Source organism: Dendrobates tinctorius, unplaced genomic scaffold, assembly GCF_039654945.1.
Source record: "Dendrobates tinctorius isolate UK_male_01 unplaced genomic scaffold, ASM3965494v1 ptg000062l, whole genome shotgun sequence".
NCBI classification, from domain to species: domain Eukaryota; kingdom Metazoa; phylum Chordata; class Amphibia; order Anura; family Dendrobatidae; genus Dendrobates; species Dendrobates tinctorius.
The window spans coordinates 25,467,221-25,490,088 of record NW_027361730.1 but is presented as its reverse complement, the minus strand read 5'-3'; the positions used below and the strand labels follow the sequence as shown (position 1 = coordinate 25,490,088).

Here is a 22,868-nt window from a genome sequence, read left to right as displayed (position 1 = left end):
TGGCAAGAGAGACAAGCCAGAGGCATCAAAAACTGACCGAGCGAGATTATCAATCTGTCGGTCAGTGGGGTTATTAATTGAGGAGCCATTGGACAAAGACAGGAGGGTTTTAGATGCGAGATGTGAAATGGGGGGATCCACTGAGGGGGACTCAAGGGGCTTATGCCCTGTGACTCGGTTGTCTGGGTTGACTCCTGTGCCTCTAAATGATGTCCGTAAACTCGAGTTGATTAGCAAACACCCTATGAGGACGTTTAATTCTCTTAAAGGACACTGTGTGGTCTGGACTACTTGCAGGGTCCTCGCTCACCCTCAGAGCTTCATTGTCTAGTTGAATGAAGTAATCTAGTAACTCCTCGCACTCTTCCGAGTCCATGGACACTAGTAACTCCTCACACTCTTCCAAGTCCATGGACACATCAGACTCGTATTGTGAGTCGTGCTCGCTGCAAACCCCCGGTGAGGGGAAGCGGGAAATGGAAGTCGTGGACTCCGAAGACCAGGATGGCCCAGGGGACGCGCTATGGATTCGCTTCCTAGAATTTTGTATATCTTTCATTGCAGGACGACCCCTGCGTGACTACGGGGGGGCTTTCCGCACCAGACAAACAGATGCCATGGCTTGAGGAGGAATCACAGAAGGATTCTATTGCCTTAGCCAGAGAAGCCATGGATTGTGCTAGGGACGTGGCCCATTTAGGGGGGCTAGGTCCACTGGGGTCGGCCATAGCAGAGGGCTCCTGTGCACATGCAGGTTCGCAGGCCATGCAGAAGGGAGTACTGTGACCCTGTGACAATAGGGTATTACATGGGGTACATGAAGCCAACGCTGCCACGTGTTTTATTGGTCTTTTTGGCAGTCTTTTGTTGGGACATATTGGCCGTCTAGAGCTGCTCAGAGGTATAGCGATTTCTGTACTGTAGGGAAGGGGTTAAGCTCAGTTTGCAGCTTACCAAGGTCCTGTGTCCCCAGGGATGGTGTCAGCTTCCGTCAGCCTCAAGGTGTGTCTGCCAGCGCTCGTTCTGAATGCAGACAGGTGCTTCTCTGCGGTCAGCATATAGGAGAAATAGCCGCCAGGGTTAACAGTGGCGATTCTCATTAGGAACTAGAAACACCTGCAGACGTGGGTGAAGCCAGCCAAGTGGGCAGAGTCACAGCTGTTGCGCTTCTCGGCTAAAGCAAGAAAAGCCAGAAAATGCGGGCGAAGCCGCCCCAGTGGGCGGGGTTATGACGACACGCGGCCTAGTCCGGCTAGAAACCGGGGACTAATTTTGCGGTGGCGTGCGATCGCAGGCAACTCCGTCGGGACACGCATCTCTTCCCAGGGGTCAGGACCTAGCATCTAAGAAACCCTTCTGTAATCCTTGGGCGCTGGGGGGGAAACCCCTCTTGTACTCACAAACTGGCGCGGATGTAGCAGAGCTGGAACCGCAGGTACTGGCCATGGAGTTCGCCCTCAATCCACCATCCCTTTGACAGGGAGGTGGAGAGGGACCATCTGCCTCCTGTCATCATCCACTTTCTATTAGAGCTGATGGAATGGGACTGCATGGACTCTTGAAGCTTCTGTGCGCCCCATGGGTTCAGTCCCTTGGGATGGAACAGGGTGATTGACGGGCTGTAGGCCTAGCTTCAGAAGGTGATAAGTGGGGGCGATTCCCCATGTATCCATCTGTTGGTGATGTTGGGAGATCGGGGCCCTGGAGGGACCAGTCACCCCTGAAACGAGCCCAGGCATTGTAACGTTGCAGGAAGGGGTATGGGGAAGCGACACTTCGCGTTCCCACCTGTTGAAGATTTGGGGAGATCGGGCCCATGAAAGGACCAGTCACCCCTTTAATCCATGGAAAAAGATTTAAAAAAATGAAAATAATAAAGTTGGGTTCTGAATCCCAGACCCAAGTGCCTCCTACAGACACTAAGCAAGAACTGGTTCACTTGGAGCCGGAAGGAGGGTGTATACTGCAGAGGAGGAGTTAATTTTTTCTATGTTTACTTAACGTCCCCCTAGTGGTAGCAGCGTAACACCCATGGTCCTGTGTCCCCCAATGAGGCGAAGTAGAAAGTGTGGTAGAGAAAAGTTCAAAAGTAACCGGGATAACCGCAGCCTAGAAAGGATTGTTAAGAAATTGCCATCCAAAAAATTTGGGGAGATTCACAAGGAGTGGACTGCTGCTGGAGTCATTGGTTCAGGAGCCACGACACACAAACAGATGTATCCAAGACATAGGATACAAGTGATGGATTCCTTGTGTCAAGCCACTCATGACCAATAGACAATGCTAGAAGCTTCTTACCTGGGCCAAGGAGAAAAAGAACTGGACTGTTGTTTGAGGTCTAGTGTGAAGTTTCCACAGTCAGTGATGGTTTGGGGAGCAGGTCATCTGCTGCTGTAGGTCCACTGTGTTTTATCAAGACCAAAGTCAGCGCAGCAGACTACCAGGAAATTTTAGAGCACTTAATGTTTGCCTCTGCCGACAAGCTTTTTGGAGATGGAAATTTAATTCTCCAGCAGGACTTGGCACCTGTCCACACTTCCAAAAGTACCAATACCTGGTTTAAAAAGAGCAGTATCCCTGTGCTTGATTGGCCAGCAAACTCGTCTGACCTTAACCCCATAGGGTATTGTCAAGAGGAATAGGAGAGACACCAGACCCAACAATGAAGATTGTCAAATTATAATCTTTCGAGCAGGGTCCTCACTCCTCTTGAGATGTGGTAGACACCGATGGCCAGATAACAACACCCTTCGATTTGTTTAGTCAGATTGCAGCCATATGTGGGAGGATGTCAGTAATGAGAAGACATTCCTGTTACCTGACCGCTGCAGTGTATCAAAGTCCTCAGCCGTCAGGTGATGGAAGAGGATGTTATTCTTTCTGGTCCAAGCATAGACCAGCAGAGAAATTAATGGGGGAAAACAGTATTTGAGAATGCCCAATTTCGTTATTTTTAAGCCATCCATGCCAACTGTAATGTTTATATTAAGTCCATAAAATTCATTTAAGATATCTATAAATTATAAGGCCTTAATTTACCACTTTACTATAACAAATTGGTTTTGAATACCGTAATTATTATACTTCAGCTATTCATGAAATAGTAGAAGAAGATGGCGTCAAAGTGAGAAAATAAAACAGGAGTTGGTAGTTAGGCTTACCTACTCTAGAAACCTGCACAGTAAAGAAGAATGTAAATGAAGAATGTAAATGCATATTAAAAATTATCCACAAATGAAAAGTTGGATAGAAATTGAATGTCATTTTGCATCAGAATTAAAGAGGTAATATAAATAATACATACCTATCTGTCCAGCCTTCACTTTGAACGGTACATCCAACTCACTCTAACAGAAATAAACATAGCATTATCATGTCATTACAATAACAGAAAATGTTCTTAGATAGAGGCCAATGTACATAAATCATACAAGAACTGAATTATCGATTCTCTCAGCTAGACTTTTCAGTCGGTCCTTTTGAAATATATGCTTTGTATATTATTTTAGTGCTGTTAAGAATACACAATACAATGTAACCCCAGTAACAGACTGATAAAAAACCCATCACATGCACAGGTTGTTTCGGCAAATAAAGAGAATTTTCCAGGAGTTGTTTAAGTCATGCAAGGGTTGCAAGACACAGATGTACTTACAGCATTTCCACCAAATATTATCCAAAGTGCATCCATTTGGGCCCACATAAGCCAAAGCATTTAGTATGAATTTACAGTAGCTGCATGCACAATGAATCAACAATAGCCAAGAGATGCTCAGTGACTTGAAGGGAGAGTTTTCTAGGTGGTCCAAGTGAAAATTGTAAGGTCTCAGAATCTATTTGCATACAGTGGCAAGATAAAAAGAAAACACTGAAAGCATTTGATGTGATCAGTCTTGAGCACTCACGCAGCTTCATTCCTCCCTGGGCATGTGAGTTGCGCTGAGGAAGCCATGCAAACATCACTCAGCTCACTTGCATTAGTCCAGAAAGTAGTGAAGTTCTGCAAATGCACCATATTGGCCACATTATATTTTTAGGAGATTGTCTATCATTCTCAATGGGCATGACTTAAAACTGTGGAGCCAGAAGAGATGGGGAAAACAAGTTTTTAAAATCTTAAGGAAAAAAAAAATCCTTTTGCCCCACAATTTAAAAAAAAATATAATATAAATAAAATATATCTACTATATAATTGTCTAAGTCTGTCTGTCTGTCATGGAAGTCCCACCTCGCTGATTGGTCGCGGCCTAACTGCCGCGACCAATCAGCGACAGTTGCTTAGTCGTCGTGGCAACACGGCTGCATTGCTTATTGTACAGGCACATTACAGCCGTTAAAGGCATCACTGCTGCGTCGCTCATTACACAGGCACAGTCCTGTACATATTCTGGAGTACAATACATTAAGTAACAGCAGAACAGTGACTGCAGCTCTGGGTGTAACAGGAGTATAATACATTAGGTAAGAGCAGAACGGTGACTGCAGCTCTGGCTGTAACTGGAGTACCTTACATTAGGTAAGATTTGAACAGTGACTGCAGCTCTGGCTGTAACAGGAGTACAATACATTAGGTAAGAGCAGAACGGTGACAGCAGCTCTGGGTGTAACTGGACTACAATACGTTGCATAAAAGTATACACATCCTAATACTTTGTTGTAGTTGTTGTATTTATGACAGCAGTAGTCTTGGGTTACGCTCCCACGGTCAGTAATCGGCAGCGCTTTGGACGCAGCACACGTCCACTGTGTCCAAAGCATCTAAGGCTGAGTGCAGACGGAGTTTTGAGCCCTGCCGATTTTTCCGTGCAGAATGGAAGAAAACCGCAGGTCAAATGACCTGCATTTTTCCTGCGGATTTCTTCCATTTTTCACGCGGTTTTCATGCGGTTTTCCATTGCGGTCTTCCCCCTGCGGATTTGGTAACAGGGGAGATAGAAAACCGCACAAAAGAAGCAACATGCTGCGGATTTTGTACCGCAGGAAAACCGCGCGGAAAAATCCGCAGCGTCTGCACAGCGTTTTTTTTTTTTCATTCATTTTAAAGGTACTGTACATCACAATGCGGATATGCAACGTTTCTGCGCGGTAAAATCCGCTGCGGAAACGCTGCAAATCTGCATCGTGTGCACATGGCCTCAAGCGTTGACGGCTTTTGAACGCAGGTGATTTCACATGTGTTCATTGAACCGTGCGCAATCACCACGTCCTATACATTGGACGGTGATATTTATCTTGCGGAGACTGAGCGTCTCCACAAGATAAATAGACATGCTGTGGTCTGGAAAGACGCGCCGCATGTCCATCTCCTCAGGTGAGCCGTGGGCGTCTGTGCATGCATAGTGGGCATGGGATTTCTTGAAATCCCATCCACTATGCTTTAACATCTGGCCGCTGCGGGTTGGATGCTGTGGATGTACGCAGCACCCAACCCGCAGCGTTTACTGACTGTGGGAACATACCCTTGCAGGTAACCAGCCTGTAACCTCTATGTAGATAAGACACAAGAGTAGAAGCAACGCTCATGGATGAAAGTGTAACAAACTTTAAATTACTCACCAGGGCATTTTCACGAATCTTCAAGTTTTCAAGTGAGACATTTCCTTAAGAAAGAAAAAAAAAAAATTCAAATAAAGCCTCAAAAAAAAAAAAAAAAAAAAAAAAAAAAGACTAACATTTATAAAACAACTGTCAGTATGAAAATGCATTCTAATCTGCAGACAGCATGTTATGGAGCAGGAGAAATGAAGTACATTAATATTTGATTTTATGAGTAAAGATACAGTTTAACCTGAGATTTATTGCTCAGCTCTTTTGTTTGTTTGTTTTTTATCCAATGAGCAGTCCTATTAGTGACTGACAGCTTCCTTTATATAGGTGTACCTACAGAAACAGCTGTCAGTCACCGATAGGCCTGCCCACTGGATCGAAAATCCCTGAAAGAGCAGAGATTTTAATTAAAAAAAATAAAAAAAATTTTATAATACTGAATCCTTTCTCAAAAACTATACCTCAATCTGCTCAGCTCCTCCTGCTCTATAACATAGTGCCTGCAGCTTAGAAAGCATCTTCATAATAATAATAATAATAATAATATTTATTTTTATACATAACATATTCCGCAGCGCTTTACAGTTTCATGACGATCTCTGCTCAGAGCACTATATGCACCTATAATAAGCATGTAATGTATAGGATGCTATATAGCGCTTCCAATGACGTAACGGCCCTGTAGTCGCGGGCGGAAAGAGGCGCCGAGGAAAGGCGTTGCGCAGCCCTCCGTATGCAGCAAGCACACACAGATGACGTGATTGTCATCACGCCGCCTGTGCCGGAAGAAGACGGAGACGAGCGGGCGCCTCTTCAGAGCAGCGGGGGACATAGCTGAGTACTGGGTTTTTTTTTGGTTTTTTTACCGCCGGGTCCTATTGGGGACATTTACCTGCCTGTTGGGGACTATCGCACCACACCAGTCTGAGCCTGAGGTAAAAGTGGAGTTCCACCAATATGGGCACTGGTGAGGCTGCATTGGTGGGCAGTGCAGTCTGTATGTCTCTGTGTGGGCAATTTCATTGCTGGTATAGTTTTTGTAGCGCTGTATATATGTTGCTATTTTACTAATATCATTGTTTCCTAGGGATTCAAAATTGCTATCAAGAAAGAGAAAAAACTGATTCGAAGTGTAGGATATTCAAAGAACCCATATAAAAAAAAAAAAAAAAATCTGTTTGTTGATTTAACTTTACTTCATTTTAAATATTGTATTTGTTCCTGTTTTGTTGTATTACTTCACAATAAGATACGTGCAGTGTGCATAGCAATTTGTTCATTTTTTTTTTTTTTTTTTTTTTTTTTTTTTTAAAACTGTATTCTAGCCCTCCAATGGTCTGAGGGACCATGATCTGGCCCCCTGTTTAAAAAGTTTGAGGACCCCTGATCTAAAATCTATGACTGTGTACATGTATGTCATACTCGTCAGAGTCTATAAAATGTTCTATGCACTTTATCTATCGGACTCTGAATATAAGCCCTAGGCACGATAATGGCTCTATGTGGGTCTCAATGTATGACTATACGCACACGCTCTTGTAGTAAGCATTAAGCCTAACTATATGTTTTGAACATCTTAATCCTGGATACCTGCGCATATATGCTATAACATTTGCAAGTTCCTTTAGTGGCTATTTACTGTGTACTGCGCAAACTGGACCACAACAGCCAAATATCTACGGTAAGGCTAGGTGCACGTGATCCGTAAACGCTGCGGGTTGGACTCTGCGTACTTGCGCAGCGTCCAACCCGCAGAGTCCTGATGTTACAGCATAGTGGATGGCAATTCAAGAAACCCATGTCCACAGTGCGTCTAGAGACACCTGCGGAGACGGACATGTGGCATGTCTTTCCAGACCGCAGCATGTCTATTTCTCCCATACAATATACTGGACGCGGTGATTCCGAATGGTGCAGTGAACACATGTGGATTCACCTTCATTCAGTAGCTGGCAGCACTTTGGACGCAGCGGACATGTGCTACTTCCAAAGCGCTGCCAATTACTGAATGCGTGCTGTTATGATTGGGTCACCGAGGATAGCCGGGGAATAAGCTAGGCAACCAGAATGGTTGGTAACTTAGCGGTTTGCAGACCCCTAAAACTAACAACACAACTAGAATCAGCCGTGGGACGTACCTACGATGCCCTAGACGCCTCGGAACAGCCAAAGAGTTAACTAAGCCTAAAGCAAGAAAGGGGAAAGCTAAACTGCCCCGGAGTAGAACCCCAAAGGAATAGATAGCCCCCAAACATATATTGCCAGCGAGACAAGATGAGGCACAAACACAGGCAGAAAATAGACTGAGCAAATGATGGGGCCCAAACAGTCTAGATAGTATCTTTCCTGTCCTGTTCTATCTGCAATCACGCAAAAAACCTTAAGAAAAATCCAACACGTCTGATATGCAAAAATACTGAGGCCACACGATCTCTCCCCCACTAGATCAGAATTCTGGTGTGAACTGGAAGCAAAGCAAAAGATACTGATATAATAGGGGACTAGCAATACTGAACAGACTGACAAGCTGTGGCATATGGAACAGGGTCCAGCACTGGTCCCAGCAGGGAACAATGCTGAACCAACACAGCAAAGTCGAAAGCCTAGAAATGCAAAAAGATTCCAGCAAAAAAATAACTTAACTGAGCGATGCAGGACCAAGCAGGGGGCAAGCAGACTTCAAAATGCACAGGAAGAAAACCAAATCACCAGCATCACTGAGGGAAGCTTGCTGACTTAAATCTTCCCAGTCTAACACCTGACCTCCAATCATCCTCTTCAGGTGATTGACTTCTGTCAACCCGACCAGCCCCATTACCCGCAGCAACCACCAGAGGGAGCCCAAACTCAGAAGTCAGGTGAAGAATGTTCATAACAGCGTGCGTCTACCCTAAATGTTGCGAGATATTTCCGCATGGTACTGGAATAGATAATTAGAATCTATTTGCTACATATGAACTGATTTGAGAAAACAAAAAGCAAAAAACACAAATATCCTGAACTAAAAAGTAAAAAAATGAACTGCAAATAATAATAAGGGTATTTAGTAAACATAATTTTGATCAAAATAACGTACAAGCCATCCCGCCACGTCACGGCAACCCTTGTGGGACAGTCCCTACTCTAGTATTTAAAACCTTTTCACTTGCCAAGTGACTTAAATGTGAACAGGGGATCGAGCGACTGAACCACTAGTAAAAGCTTAGGCCAGACAGGATGGTTTTCCCAGCTCAGAAAGAGGGCGGTCATTTTTTACTTTTTAGTTCAGGATATTTGTGTTTTTTGCTTTTTTTTCTCTGGTTAATGGTCATGTGTTAATATGCACTTACATTGTGCATACACATTAACTTACATTTCTCAGTTCAGACTCCAGTTTTTTTTATATGAACTGACTTGTATCTCTCTACTATAGACAATGGTTACTGGGCAGCGTCTTTTTATGTCATGAGGCATCATGTACTTTACCCCTGATTTTATTCTTCATTATTATACGAATAAAGAATTGTTTTTACGTTTCTACTGAAAACACTTCTCAACTCTGGATTATTATATAGTACTAGATGGTGGCCTGATTCTAACACATCGGGTATTCTAGACTATATATGCAGTTTATTTTTGAAGATTTAATAATAATGCAATAATGCACCCCCCAATCCTGATATGCATGGTCCCCTCACCCCCCAATCCTGGTATGCATGGTCCCCTCACCCCCCAATCCTGGTATGCATGGTCCCCTCACCCCCCCAATCCTGGTATGCATGGTCCCCTCACCCCCCCAATCCTGGTATGCATGGTCCCTTCACCCCCCAATCCTGGTATGCATGGTCCCCTCACCCCCCAATCCTGGTATGCATGGTCCCCTCACCCCCCAATCCTGGTATGCATGGTCCCCTCACCCCCCAATCCTGGTATGCATGGTCCCCTCACCCCCCAATCCTGGTATGCATGGTCCCCTCACCCCCCAATCCTGGTATGCATGGTCCCCTCACCCCCCAATCCTGGTATGCATGGTCCCCTCACCCCCCCCAATCCTGGTATGCATGGTCCCCTCACCCCCCCCAATCCTGGTATGCATGGTCCCCTCACCCCCCCCAATCCTGGTATGCATGGTCCCCTCACCCCCCCCAATCCTGGTATGCATGGTCCCCTCACCCCCCCCAATCCTGGTATGCATGGTCCCCTCACCCCCCCCAATCCTGGTATGCATGGTCCCCTCACCCCCCCCAATCCTGGTATGCATGGTCCCCTCACCCCCCCCAATCCTGGTATGCATGGTCCCCTCACCCCCCCAATCCTGGTATGCATGGTCCCCTCACCCCCCCAATCCTGGTATGCATGGTCCCCTCACCCCCCCAATCCTGGTATGCATGGTCCCCTCACCCCCCCAATCCTGGTATGCATGGTCCCCTCACCCCCCCAATCCTGGTATGCATGGTCCCCTCACCCCCCCAATCCTGGTATGCATGGTCCCCTCACCCCCCCAATCCTGGTATGCATGGTCCCCTCACCCCCCCAATCCTGGTATGCATGGTCCCCTCACCCCCCCAATCCTGGTATGCATGGTCCCCTCACCCCCCCAATCCTGGTATGCATGGTCCCCTCACCCCCCCAATCCTGGTATGCATGGTCCCCTCACCCCCCAATCCTGGTATGCATGGTCCCCTCACCCCCCAATCCTGGTATGCATGGTCCCCTCACCCCCCAATCCTGGTATGCATGGTCCCCTCACCCCCCAATCCTGGTATGCATGGTCCCCTCACTCCCCTTTCCTTGTAGCCGTGACCAATCACTACTGCAGCCCTGTACAAAAATATTATATAAAAAAAAAAAAGTTATTCTCACCTTCCGACGGCCTCCTGTCTTCTTTCCACGCGCCCGGCCTCGAGTTCCCAGTAATGCTTTGCGGCTTAGACCGCTGATGACATCGGTCTACTTACTCGCTCTCGCGAGAGTGACGTCATCAGCGGTCTAAGCCGCAAAGCATTACTGGGAACGCGAGGCCGGGCGCGTGGAAAGAAGACAGGAGGCCGTCGGAAGGTGAGAATATCTTTTTTTTTTAATTTTAATTCTCTTTTTTACAGATTAAGGCCTGCGCCTGTCGCTGATGGGTTGCGGCCTGGCGGCCGCGACCAATCAACGGCCCGTGATTTCGGTTACAGACAAACACGATAAGATATATATATATATATATATATATATATATATATATATATATATATATATATATATATAGTGATAAAACACTCCGGGATCGCCTTTGCTGGGGTCAAAGGTCACGTGCATTCAGCATGAAACTCAGGCGCAGAGCTGGGATTCGTGTATAACTGACCCTGGGTCAGGTTTATTAACGGTGAAAGCAATGCAAAAGGAAATAAAACATAAAACAAATCCTTGCCTGTCCAGCACTAACTAAACAATGGACAACCTAACTACCAACTGGCGGGCTTCTCCCGTCCAGCCAAACCACAGTTGCAGTGGGCACTGCTTCCACTCACGTGTGTCTCTCACACAGACAGGCTCTGTGTTCCCAGGCTGAGACACTCACACAACCACCTGGCATCCTTATATATCCACCTCCCATTATCCATTAGTAAGCAGGTGCGATACTGACCAGACTAGGCCACATAGGAGAGGAATCTGGGCGAGATATACCTGCCCTCATCCACTATTCCCACATGATTCTCACATATCCCCCCCTTCTGCTCAGACCACTCTGGTCGAGCAATGACACCCGCCAAACAGTGCACTCGGGACAGGGCATCTGCATTCCCCATCTGTACCCCTGGGCGGTGCTCCACCGTAAAAGTGTAGGCCTGCAGGGCAAGGAACCACCGGGTCACCCGGCTATTCCGTTCCTTGTTCAAGTGCATCCACTTGAGAGGGGCATGGTCAGTGATCAGCCTGAACTTTCGGCCCACCAGGTAATATTTGAGGGCCTCTAGAGCCCACTTAATGGCTAGGCACTCTTTTTCCACGACTGCATACCTTTGCTCGTGTTTATTCAGCTTCCTGCTAAGATAGAGGACTGGGTGTTCCACTCCGTCCCTCACTTGTGAGAGTACGGCCCCGATACCGGTATCAGAGGCATCCGTTTGTACCACAAACTCGCTGCGGAAGTCTGGAGTCACCAGTACGGGCTGAGAGCAAAGTGCCCGTTTTAGGCTATGGAAGGCTTCTTCAGCCGCTAAACTCCATTTAATCATGACGGAGTCTTTCCCTTTTGTAAGATCCGTCAGGGGGGTAGCGATGGCTGCAAAATTGGGTATGAACCGGCGATAATAACCGGCGATCCCCAGGAAGGCTTGCACCTGCTTCTTGTTGACAGGTTGTGGCCAGTCCTGAACCGCCTGAATCTTATCAACCTGGGGTTTAACAACACCCCTCCCAATTACATACCCCAAATACCGGGCTTCTTCTAGCCCGATGTGACATTTCTTGGGGTTTGCGGTTAGACCTGCCTCCCACAGGTCGTCAATCACAGCTTGTACTTTCTGGAGATGAGTCTCCCAGTCCAAGCTGTAAATGACAATGTCGTCCAAATAGGCCGAAGCATACCGCCTATGTGGCCTCAGGACTCGATCCATCAGTCTCTGGAAGGTCGCTGGTGCTCCGTGCAGTCCAAACGGCATATACACATACTGAAATAGACCTTCTGGGGTAGCAAATGCCGTCTTTTCTCTGGCAGCCTCCGCCAGAGGGATCTGCCAATACCCCTTTGTTAGGTCTAGGGTCGTAATATACCGGGCTTTTCCTAACCGATCTATTAACTCATCGACCCGGGGCATAGGGTAGGCATCAAATTTTGAGACCGCATTCAGTTTCCTGAAGTCATTGCAGAACCGGATGGTGCCGTCCGGTTTAGGAATTAGCACAATCGGGCTGGACCACGCACTGTGCGATTCCTCAATGACCCCTAACTCTAACATTGCCTTCACTTCTCAGGAAACGGCTTCACGGCGCGCTTCCGGGATTCGGTAGGGCTTTACATGAACTGTGACACCAGGTTCCGTTACAATGTCATGTTTCATTAGCATAGTCTGCCCGGGTTTTTCTGAGAAAAACTTTTGGTTGTGAAGTAGAAACTGCCTGACTTCCGTCTTTTGCCGCTCCGAGAGAGTCTCTGCAACCCGTACCTCCGGTACGGTATGCGAGCAGACAGGACGGGCCAGCTCCGCTGACAAGGCAGACCGATCCTTCCAGGGCTTTATCAGATTTACATGATAAATCTGCTCAGGTTTCCGTTTACCTGCCTGGTATACTTTGTAGTTTACTTCACCAACTCTTTCCTTGATCTCAAAGGGGCCCTGCCACTTTGCCAGGAACTTACTGTCCACCGTGGGGACCAGGATCAACACCCTATCTCCGGGTGCAAACGTAAGGATCTTGGCGCCCCTATCATAAATTCTTTTTTGGGCTCCTTGAGCCTGTATCATGTGTTCTTTGACGATAGGCATAACAGCCGCAATACGGTCCTGCATTTGTGTGACGTGATCTATCACTGTTTTAAATGGAGTGACCTGACCCTCCCAGGTTTCTTTTGCAACGTCTAACAGTCCGCGAGGACGTCGGGCGTACAATAACTCGAAAGGCGAGAATCCCGTGGAAGACTGGGGTACTTCCCTGATGGCAAAAAGCAAATACGGAAGTAAATAGTCCCAGTTCTTCCCATCCTTGTCTATCGCCTTTCTCAGCATCTGCTTCAGAGTTTTATTGAACCGTTCGACCAACCCGTCTGTTTGAGGGTGATACACGGATGTGCGTAACGGTTCGATTTGTAACAATCGGCAGAGCTCCTTCATTATCCTGGACATAAAGGGGGTCCCCTGGTCGGTGAGTATCTGTTTTGGTATACCGACCCGACTAAACACATGCACCAGCTCCTTGGCAATCGTCTTGGTGGCCGTGTTACGCAAAGGGATGGCCTCCGGGTAACGAGTGGCATAATCCAAGATGACCAGGATATGTTGGTGTCCACGTGCAGACCGTGGAAGGGCCCAACTAAATCCATCCCAATCCTCTCAAACGGGACTTCAATAATAGGTAGGGGTACCAAAGGGCTACAGAACCGGGGCTTAGGTGCAGAGGCTTGGCAGTCAGGACAAGACTCGCAATATACACGAATATCGTGATGCATGCCTGGCCAAACAAAACAGTGTAATATCCTTTCGGTGGTTTTCTGGACTCCCAGGTGACCTCCCATCACATGTCCGTGGGCCAGGTCCAGGACCTGCCGCCGGTAGGGTTTTGGCACGACTAATAGTTGCACCGTATCTTCCCCCTTTTTCTCTATCTGATAGAGTAATTCATTCTCCAGAACCATGTAAGGATATGCCAGCCTAGAGCCAGGTTCTACGGGCACCCCATTTATCACTTTCACATTTGTCCTAGCCTGAGAAAGGGTAGGATCCTTTATTTGCTCGCTTTGGAAGTCATCTTTCTGAACTTCTAAATCCGGCAAACGGGGAGGTGGACGGCTGTCAGCCTCCTCCTCTTCCCCGGTCTCCTCATTATCACCCGCCATGACTGAAAACGGGAACTGCAGGTCATTTCCCGCAGACTCTTCCCCCGAGTCTTCCAGGGAGACCTCTTCCAGGGGTTCGGGACCCACACGCTCCCTGGGAGAAGAATCATGTACACTATTACCCGAGGGCATCAACTGATTCTCCCACAATTGCCAGAAGTGGGGAAAATCCCGGCCCAGGATAACATCATGCAATAACGCCGGGACGAGTCCCACTTTATGTTGCACAGACCCATAGGAAGTTGTAATGCATATGACTGTGGTGAGGTACGAACAGGTGCCTCCATGCACACACGTTACAGAGAATTTGTCTGATGGCCCAGTCGGGGCTGGCACCAGACTGGCCTTCACCAGAGTCACCACACTTCCCGAGTCTAACAATGCCACCACATTTTTGCCATCAACAGTTAAATCACACAAGTGTTTTTCCACATCCTTTTGACCGGCATTCACACTCACTACCCGTGCAACCATAGACATGCGGTTTTTAGAGTCTGTGACGTCGCACTGCATGGGTTCAGTAGTGACCGGACAGTTCGCAGCAATGTGGCCCATCTCTTGGCAGCGGAAACACCTAACGGGCCCCTTGCTTAGACCATAGTTCGTTACTCTCGGCCTCGCAGTGCGGGCAGTCCCCGTTTCCTCCCCCACTGTCTTAGGGATTTTTCCATCTCCCCTACTCCCTGGAACAGTCTTACCGGTTCCACGTGGAGACGATGAAGAACGAGGTGGGGTAGCGTCGTCTCGGAGTCCTTCCGCCACGGAGTAACGTTCAACCAGATCCACCAGTTGATCTGCCATCGTAGGATTTCCATGGCTTACCCACTTCCTCAGGGCTGGCGGTAGAGCTCTCAGGTACTTGTCCATGACGACTCTCTGGATTATCTCTGGCGCTGTCAACACCTCGGGATGTAGCCACTTCTTCGTCACATGGATCAGGTCGAACATCTGGGACCGCGGTGGTTTATCCGGCTGATAAGTCCATTGATGCACTCTCTGTGCCCGGACAGCGGTCGTCACTCCCAGCCGGGCCAAGATCTCGGCTTTCAATTTGTCAAAGTCCTGCGCAGCTTCAGGTTCCAGGTCATAATACGCCTTTTGGGCCTCACCGGAAAGAAACGGGGCAATCAGGCCGGCCCATCGTGCCTTCGGCCATTTTTCTCGCGCCGCCGTCCGTTCAAACGTGGTCAGGTATGCCTCGACGTCATCATCAGGCGTCATTTTCTGCCAGTACCGACTCACGTGAATCACTCTCGATTCGGCTTCCAGGTTAAGCTCAGGTAAGCTTGCCAAGCGCTGCGCCACCTGCTGGAGAAGCGAACGATCGGTAGCTGTATAGAGTTTGATTCCGTACCTGGCCCTCTTTCTGGGCAGGTATTGACGGAATCGCAGCCTTCCCTTGAAGTGAACCAAGGACTCATCCACGCAGATGTCCCTTTGAGGCACGTACACTTCAGCAAACTTTTTGTTGAAGTGTTCGATGACCGGCCGAATTTTGAAAAGATGGTCAAAGTTGGGGTCATCTCGTGCGGGACACTGTGCATTAACAGTATAATGCAGAAACTTGTGGATGGCCTCAAAACGCGTCCGGGCCATGACCATTCGTAACACTGGAGTGTTGTATAAAATATCAACACTCCAATATTGCCGAATTTCTGGCCTCTTCAGTATCCCCATATGGAGGTCCAGGCCCCAAAACTGCGTCATTTTAACTGCGTCTACAGGAGACCGGTTTGAAAATGTTGAAAGCGGGTTTTGCTCCAAAAATTGACGAGCGTACAAATTCGTTTGCTCCACCATGAGGTTAACAAAATCCTCAGCGAAAAAGACTTTGAAAAAGTCAATTTCTGTGAGGCCGGTGGTGTCAAAGTTGATATCTGATTCTGACACAAAATCAGGAATCAGTGGCTCGTAATTTTCGAGGGGCGAGGTCCATACGGGGAGCACTGGGTCAGCTGCGGGCATGGTGGGCGCTGCCTCATCTTCTGTCCTGGAGCGTCTGCGTTGCGGTTCCCCAGGACCCGAGGGGGAAGAGGAATTAGAAGAGGATGAAGAATGCGAAAAATAAAGAAAAGTCGGATCCTCATCCAAATCGCTATCAGTGTCAGAGGCAAGTATAGCATATGCCTCCTCCACTGAATAGCGCTGTTGGGATGAATTTGATGACATTTTTGTGTAAATATGGTGCTTGGGTGTACACTTTATTGAAAACTGTATGTGTACGTGAGGGGGAGGAGTGATTGGTGTAAACTTTCTGTAAAGAAAAAAAGTCTAAAACAGCACGCCCTAGCTGATAAGTGTCACTTATCAAAACTAGGCTGCTGGATGTGTGCACGGGGTGGCGCAGGGGTGGAAAAAAAAAAAAAAAAAAAAAAAAAAAAGGAAAACGGCAGGCACAAACTCTGATAAGTGAGCTGTGTCATCCAAGTTTTGCAGCTGCGGGATGTGTGTATGGAGGTGGCGCAAAGGGGGCCAAGGAAAAAAAAAAAAAAAAGCAAGCACGAGTGTTGATCGGTGAAATGCGTCACCGATCAACGCTCGGCGGCTGCGCACGGAGGTGACGCAAAAGTGGGGTGGAGAAGGGTAAAAATAGGGGGAAGGGGGATGTGGGGATTGGGGTGGATGAAGAGAGATTGGGCAGGGATCAGTTAGGGTTGTAGTTAGGTGGCACTAAGGGGGGGTGAAAAAAATGAAAAACGGCAGGCAGAAGCTTGTATAAGTGACGTGTGTCACTTATCCAAGTTTTGCGGCTGCAGAATGTGTGTATGGAGGTGGCGCAAAGGGGGCTAAGGAAAAAAAGCGAACACGAGTGTTGATCGGTGAACAGCGTCACCGATCAACGCTCGGCGGCTGCGCACGGAGGTGGCGCAAAAGTGGGGTGGATTAGGGTGGAGGGATTGGGGGGGATGAAGATAGTTGGGGGGGTGAAGATAGATTGGTCAGGGGATCAGGGACACTTACGGTTGGCGTTTTTTTCTTTTTTCTCTCTTTTCTGCAGGGATTGTGATGCTACAAGCTGTGGCACCACAATACCCAGCACAGGAGCTCTTGCTGCGTCCAACCTCTCTGCAGGAATCCTCAGCTAGAGTGAGGACCCCTGCAGACAGGTCAGAGGCAGGTCAGGGGCAGGTCACAGAGCGGTCACATCGCGGCTGTGACCTGTCATTGGTGGGATCGAATGATTACATCGATCCACCAATCCCTGATCTGCCTGGTGACCATTGCAACTGCCTAGAATCGGAGCTCACAGCTCCGATTAATAGGCAGGTCATGCCCAGGTCACCAGCAGGGCACAGAGCGGTCACATGGTTACTGCAGTTGTGCCCTGTGGTTGGCGCGATCGCCGATCTAATCGATCGCGCCAGCCAGCTCCTGCAGGCCCTGCTGGGCCTGCATCAGGCTCCAGCCTAGGATCGGTGCTAATATAGCACCGATCCGGGCCGGTACTGGAGGGCACAGCGGCGATATAGCGCTGCTGTGCACTGCGATTGGCGAGATCGATTAGATCGGCGATCGCGCCAATCCGCGTGCTTTTTGCCGGTGAGGATCGAGTACATCGGTACTCGATCCCAGCCTAGGACATCATTGTTTCAGCCAAGCTGATTGGCTGAAACAATGAGAAACGCTGCGATTGGCTGTTCAGAATTGAACAGCCAATCACAGCGCTCTGGATGCCGGGGGGGGGGGGGGCGGGATCGCAGCCCGGAATGCCGACGCCATCTTCTGTAAGGTGAGATGGCGTTGGAATTTTAATGCGATCACCGCGACTTAAGTCGCGGTATCGCATTAAAGGTCCCGACGTATTATCCCGTCCACGGTCATACGGACCCGGGTACCGTGGACGGGATAGTACGTCGGATGTCAGGAAGGGGTTAATTAGGGGTACCAAGTGTCGGATCCCTCAAATCCAATACTGAAGAGCCTCGAAGCTTGGAAATCCCATTTAAGTCACAAAACATTTTTATTAGTTATCCCCTAAAAAGGGTTGTCCACACCAGAAAATTAACCCAAAACAAAAAAATAATAACAGCCAGCTCAAACAGCCAGCTCAGGCACTCTATTGACTGTGGAATCTCAGGGGTTAAATACCCTGTTGGTTACAGTAAGACTTCAGCTATGAGTTACAGCAGCAGTCCTATGGTAATCATATGGGCACAACTCCAACGACGCAGACTATGTACCGCATAGATGTCATTTTTCGTAAAATACATGCAATTTGAGCTAAATAAATATTTTTTAATGGGCTTGAACATTTCACAAAACATAGAAGACCTCAGAATGGGTTACCATCAACCTGTCTGCTGGCTGGATCTGTATCCCTCACATCTCTTTGGAACAATCTTCTAAGCCAATTTTTAAGTTTCAAACAGTTTTATTAAACTATATGGCTTCCAGTACTTGGATGGTAAAGAATATAAAACTAAATACATTGTAATAGTTAACTGTAATGCAGAAAATCAGATTGTAATTCTTTCCATGGCCAATTTCAATTTCTGCATTTTTGTTTTTTCCTCCCCTTCTTCCAAGAGCCATAACACTTGTATTTTTCTGTCTGCAGAAACGTTTGAGAACCTTTTTTTTTTGGCAAGAGTTGTACTTTTGAACGACATCATTCATCTTACTGCATATTGTACTGAAAAATGGAGGGGTGGGAATCAAGTGCGGTAAAATTCTGAGATTGGTTTTCATGGCGCACAATGAATGGTAAAAATGACGAGGCAATATGAATCTCATTAGTGCGTTAAAAGAGATACCAAACTTGTCCAGTTTTTATATTTTTTTAGTGGTGATTGGTGAAATGTATTAAATTTATTAAATGTCTCCTGGCAAATGCAAGAAGTCTTGCAAACAAAATGAATGAACTGGAGACTTATGTAGGTCACAGAATACAACGTGGAGGGCATCACAGAAACATGGCTGGACGAAAGCAATGACTGGATGGCAAACGTAGAACGTTACACTACATTTATAAAGGACAACACAAACAAAAAAGATGGAGGGGTGTGTATTTTCAATAAATCCAACTTACTTAAAACCTGTGCTAAAAGACAACATTGGGGAGAGCTGCGACACTGTAGAGTCAGTAGAGGTAAATTTACATGGGAATAGAAATAATGGAAATCTGCTAATTGGAGTTTGCTACAAGCCTCCTAACATAGCTGAACAGGATGAAATGCTGCAGCAAATTAAAAAGGCAGCAAATAATAATAGGATCCTTATTATGAGGGATTTTAACTATTCAGACATTCAATGGGACATACAAACTTTTGGCTGTGCTAAAAGCTACAATTTGTGATCCGCAATTCAGGACCTCTCTCAGCTGCTAGATGAACCGACCAGGGAAGGTAATCTGCTGGATCGGGTTCTGTCAAATAGGTCAGATATAATTTCAGATCTGCAGGTCAGGGAGCATTTGGGATGCAGTGACCATAATACGGTAAGTGTCAATGTAATTTTCAATCAAACATTCAAAAGCGGAAATGCAAAAACCTGGAGCTTTAGGAAAGCTGTTTTCAACAAATTAAGGGAAGACATTAATCGGGTAGACTGGGACCATCTCATGGTAACTGGGGATACTAAACATAAATGGAGTATGCGTAACCCCTTCACGACATGCGCCATACTAGTACGGCGCATGTTGTGTTTCACACTTTGATGTGGGCTCCGGTGCTGAGCCCAAATCTTTTCCGACACGTCAGCTGTTTTGAACAGCTGACATGTGCCTCTGACAGCCGCGGGCAGAATCGCGATCCACCCGCGGGTGTTAATCCGTTAAATGCCGCTGTCAAACTGACAGCGGCATTTAACACAGAGCGCCGGAAATACCACCCATCGGTGACCCCATCACGTGATTTTGGGTCACATGACAACCCGTGGTCTCCAGCAGGGTATCAGGAGAAAACGGATCACAAAATTTGTTGTGCAATTTCTATTGAGTACGCTGATACCCCTTATGTGGGGGAAAGCCACTGTTTGAGCGCATGGCAGGGCTCAGAAGGGAGGGAACACCGCTTGACAATTTGAACGCAAAATTGTCTGGAATCTATGGTGTTAGGAGACCCCCTGATGTGTCTAAACAGTGGAAACCACCCAATTATAAGGGCCCCGTCACACATAGCGACTCACCAGCGATCCAGCCAACGATATCAACTTGTCAGGATTGCTGGTGTGTCGCTACATGATCGCTTGTGAGCTGCCAAACAGGCAGATCACAGCAGCGATCAGGACAGCGACACGCGCGTAACAAGCGATGCACGTTGCTTAGTTATCCGCAGTGTACATTAGATACCAGCGTGCTGGTGCAGGGAGCCGGTAACCAAGGTAAACAGCGGGTTTCTAAGCACCGCAAGGCGCTTAGAAACCCGCTGTTTACCTTGGTTACCAGCTCCCTGCACCAGCGCGCTGGTATCTAAAGTACACATCGGGTTTCTAAGCGCCGCGCGGCACTTAGAAACCCGACGTTTACCTTGGTTACCAGCTCCAGCTCACTGATCGCTGGTCTCCCGCCTGCCACACGCAGTGAAGCGTGCTGACCAGCAGGAGACCAGAGATCAAAAAATTGTCCAGGCCATTTGAGCACGATCAGCGATACCCGGCAGGGGGACCGGTCACTGATAAGTGTCACACACTGCGATCTCGCTGGTGAGATCGCTGTTGCGTTGCAAAACTTGTGACTCAGCAGCGATCTCGCTAGCGAGATCGCTGTGTGTGACGGGGGCTTAACTCCAACCCAACCCAAAGCCTAACTCAATACCACAACCCTAACCCCACAACCTTAGCCTCCAGCTCTAACGCCAACTATAGCCCCAACCCTAATGTAAAAAAAGAAATTAAATACATTTTTATTTTATTATTTTTACCTAACTAATAGGGTGATAAAGGGAGGTTTGATTTACTATTTTGTTTTTATTTTAATCACTGTGATAGGGTCTATCATAGAGACCAAAATGAACCAATAGAAGAAATCTATTGTTGCCAGATGCCGTCCTGCAGATCTCGGCGGGCGCACTGAGCATGTGCCTGTCATTTTCTTCCCAGGAGAAGACACTGAGGGCTAGGGGACAGGACTGGGGGGATGCAGGAGGTGCTCAGAGGACCCCATTATTTCTCTCTCCTCTGAGGTGTGGTGATCGCAACACTGCGGTTGGTAAAAACCAACCCGAATTATGTTCTCTGGGGTCTCAGCTACCCCGGGTAGCCAAGACCCTGGAGATTTTCCGACGCTGGGGGGTGCTATAACCTTATTTCTCAGCGCCGTTAATAAGTGGCACTGAGGAATAAGTACCCTTAACTGCCGCCGTTAAAAGGTTTATCAGTGGTCGTTAAGGGGGTAAAGATTAAACGCTGTCATACCTATGAATTAAAACATTTACAAGGTTAAATGGCTGGGACTGAACCCTGGTGGTTGTAGAATAATAGGAATTTGACCCTAAAAATTAACTTTTATTCCAATATTTAAAACCTGGATAGTACCAGTATAGGGAGCAGGGTACATAATATTTTGGACATACAAATTGTGCAATATATCAGGGCACTACACTCGCCCTAATAAGCCCTAGTGCGTCCCTTCCTTGCCGCGGAGGTTGGCACCCTAATATATGCGATATGGCGCCCCCGCTCAACGTCGGTGACCCTAATAGCACCCTAAACAACCCTAGTCCACGAAGAGGATACACAAAAAACACAAACACACACAAATCCCGAAAAAAATGACCCCTAGTGGAGAGACCATGTACTGTCTCTAGGAGTATAGGTGACAGACTGTAGCTTTCTAAAAAAGCGTTTACACATAGCAACAATGCATAGATTAAATCCAAAAGGAGTTCATATTGTGTCTATTGTGATTTTTGAGGACTATTATGTCCCTTGGACACGCTAGATCAGCAAATATGTTTTCCTGATGAACTCCTTTTGGATTTAATCTATGCATTGTTGCTATGTGTAAACGCTTTTTTAGAAAGCTACAGTCTGTCACCTATGCAGCATTTGGCATTTTTTCCTACGAGATAAGTTTCTAATTGAGCTGCAACCATAAGCATTTTTTACTACGAGATATGAGGGTGGATATATACCCTCCACTCTGTGTTAAGATTAGGTGTACTCCTAGAGACAGGGTGTTTAGGGTGCTATTAGGGTCACCGACGTTGAGCGGGGGCGCCATATCGCATATATTAGGGTGCCAACCTCCGCGGCAAGGAAGGGACGCACTAGGGCTTATTAGGGCGAGTGTAGTGCCCTGATATATTGCACAATTTGTATGTCCAAAATATTATGTACCCTGCTCCCTATACTGGTACTATCCAGGTTTTAAATATTGGAATAAAAGTTAATTTTTAGGGTCAAATTCCTTTTGCTCTCTTGGTTTTTTCAGAATATTTGATCCAATAATTTTTTGAGGTTTTTTTCTGGTTGTAGAATAATGCCTGTTTCTAAAACTTAGCAGAAACACGACCAAATACTTGAATCTATGCTCCTGGACATCCAGGAAACTACACTTGGCAGAGAATTTCAATAATGGTTAAAGGTAACCTGTCACCAAGATTGTGCTCAGTAAACTACAGATAGTGTCAGGTTGGCGCCGCTATACTGATTAAAAGGATAGTTAGGTCCATATATAATTGGACAGACATTTTTTCTAATTTTGGTTCTAGACATTACCACAATGAATTTTAAACAAAACAATTCAGATGCAGTTGAAGTTCAGACTTCCAGCTTTCATTTGAAGGTATCCACATTCAAATTGGATGAACGGTTAATGAGTTTCAGCTCTTTAACATGTGCCACCCTGTTTTTAAAGGGA

The 22,868-nt window shown here is 47.1% G+C and overlaps 1 protein-coding gene across 2 annotated transcripts in view; it reads right to left on the bottom strand.

Moving 5' to 3' along the window:
• VPS13C (vacuolar protein sorting 13 homolog C) overlaps positions 1-22,868 on the bottom strand; it is a 518,321-nt gene that overhangs the window by 450,061 nt on the left and 45,392 nt on the right. For both annotated transcript variants that reach the window (XM_073579421.1, XM_073579422.1), the window contains exons 2-3: positions 5,557-5,600; positions 3,305-3,347 (exon numbers count right to left, since the gene is read on the bottom strand). In XM_073579421.1, the coding sequence (XP_073435522.1) occupies positions 3,305-3,347; positions 5,557-5,600 (87 nt within the window). The remainder of the gene's footprint in view (positions 1-3,304; positions 3,348-5,556; positions 5,601-22,868) is intronic.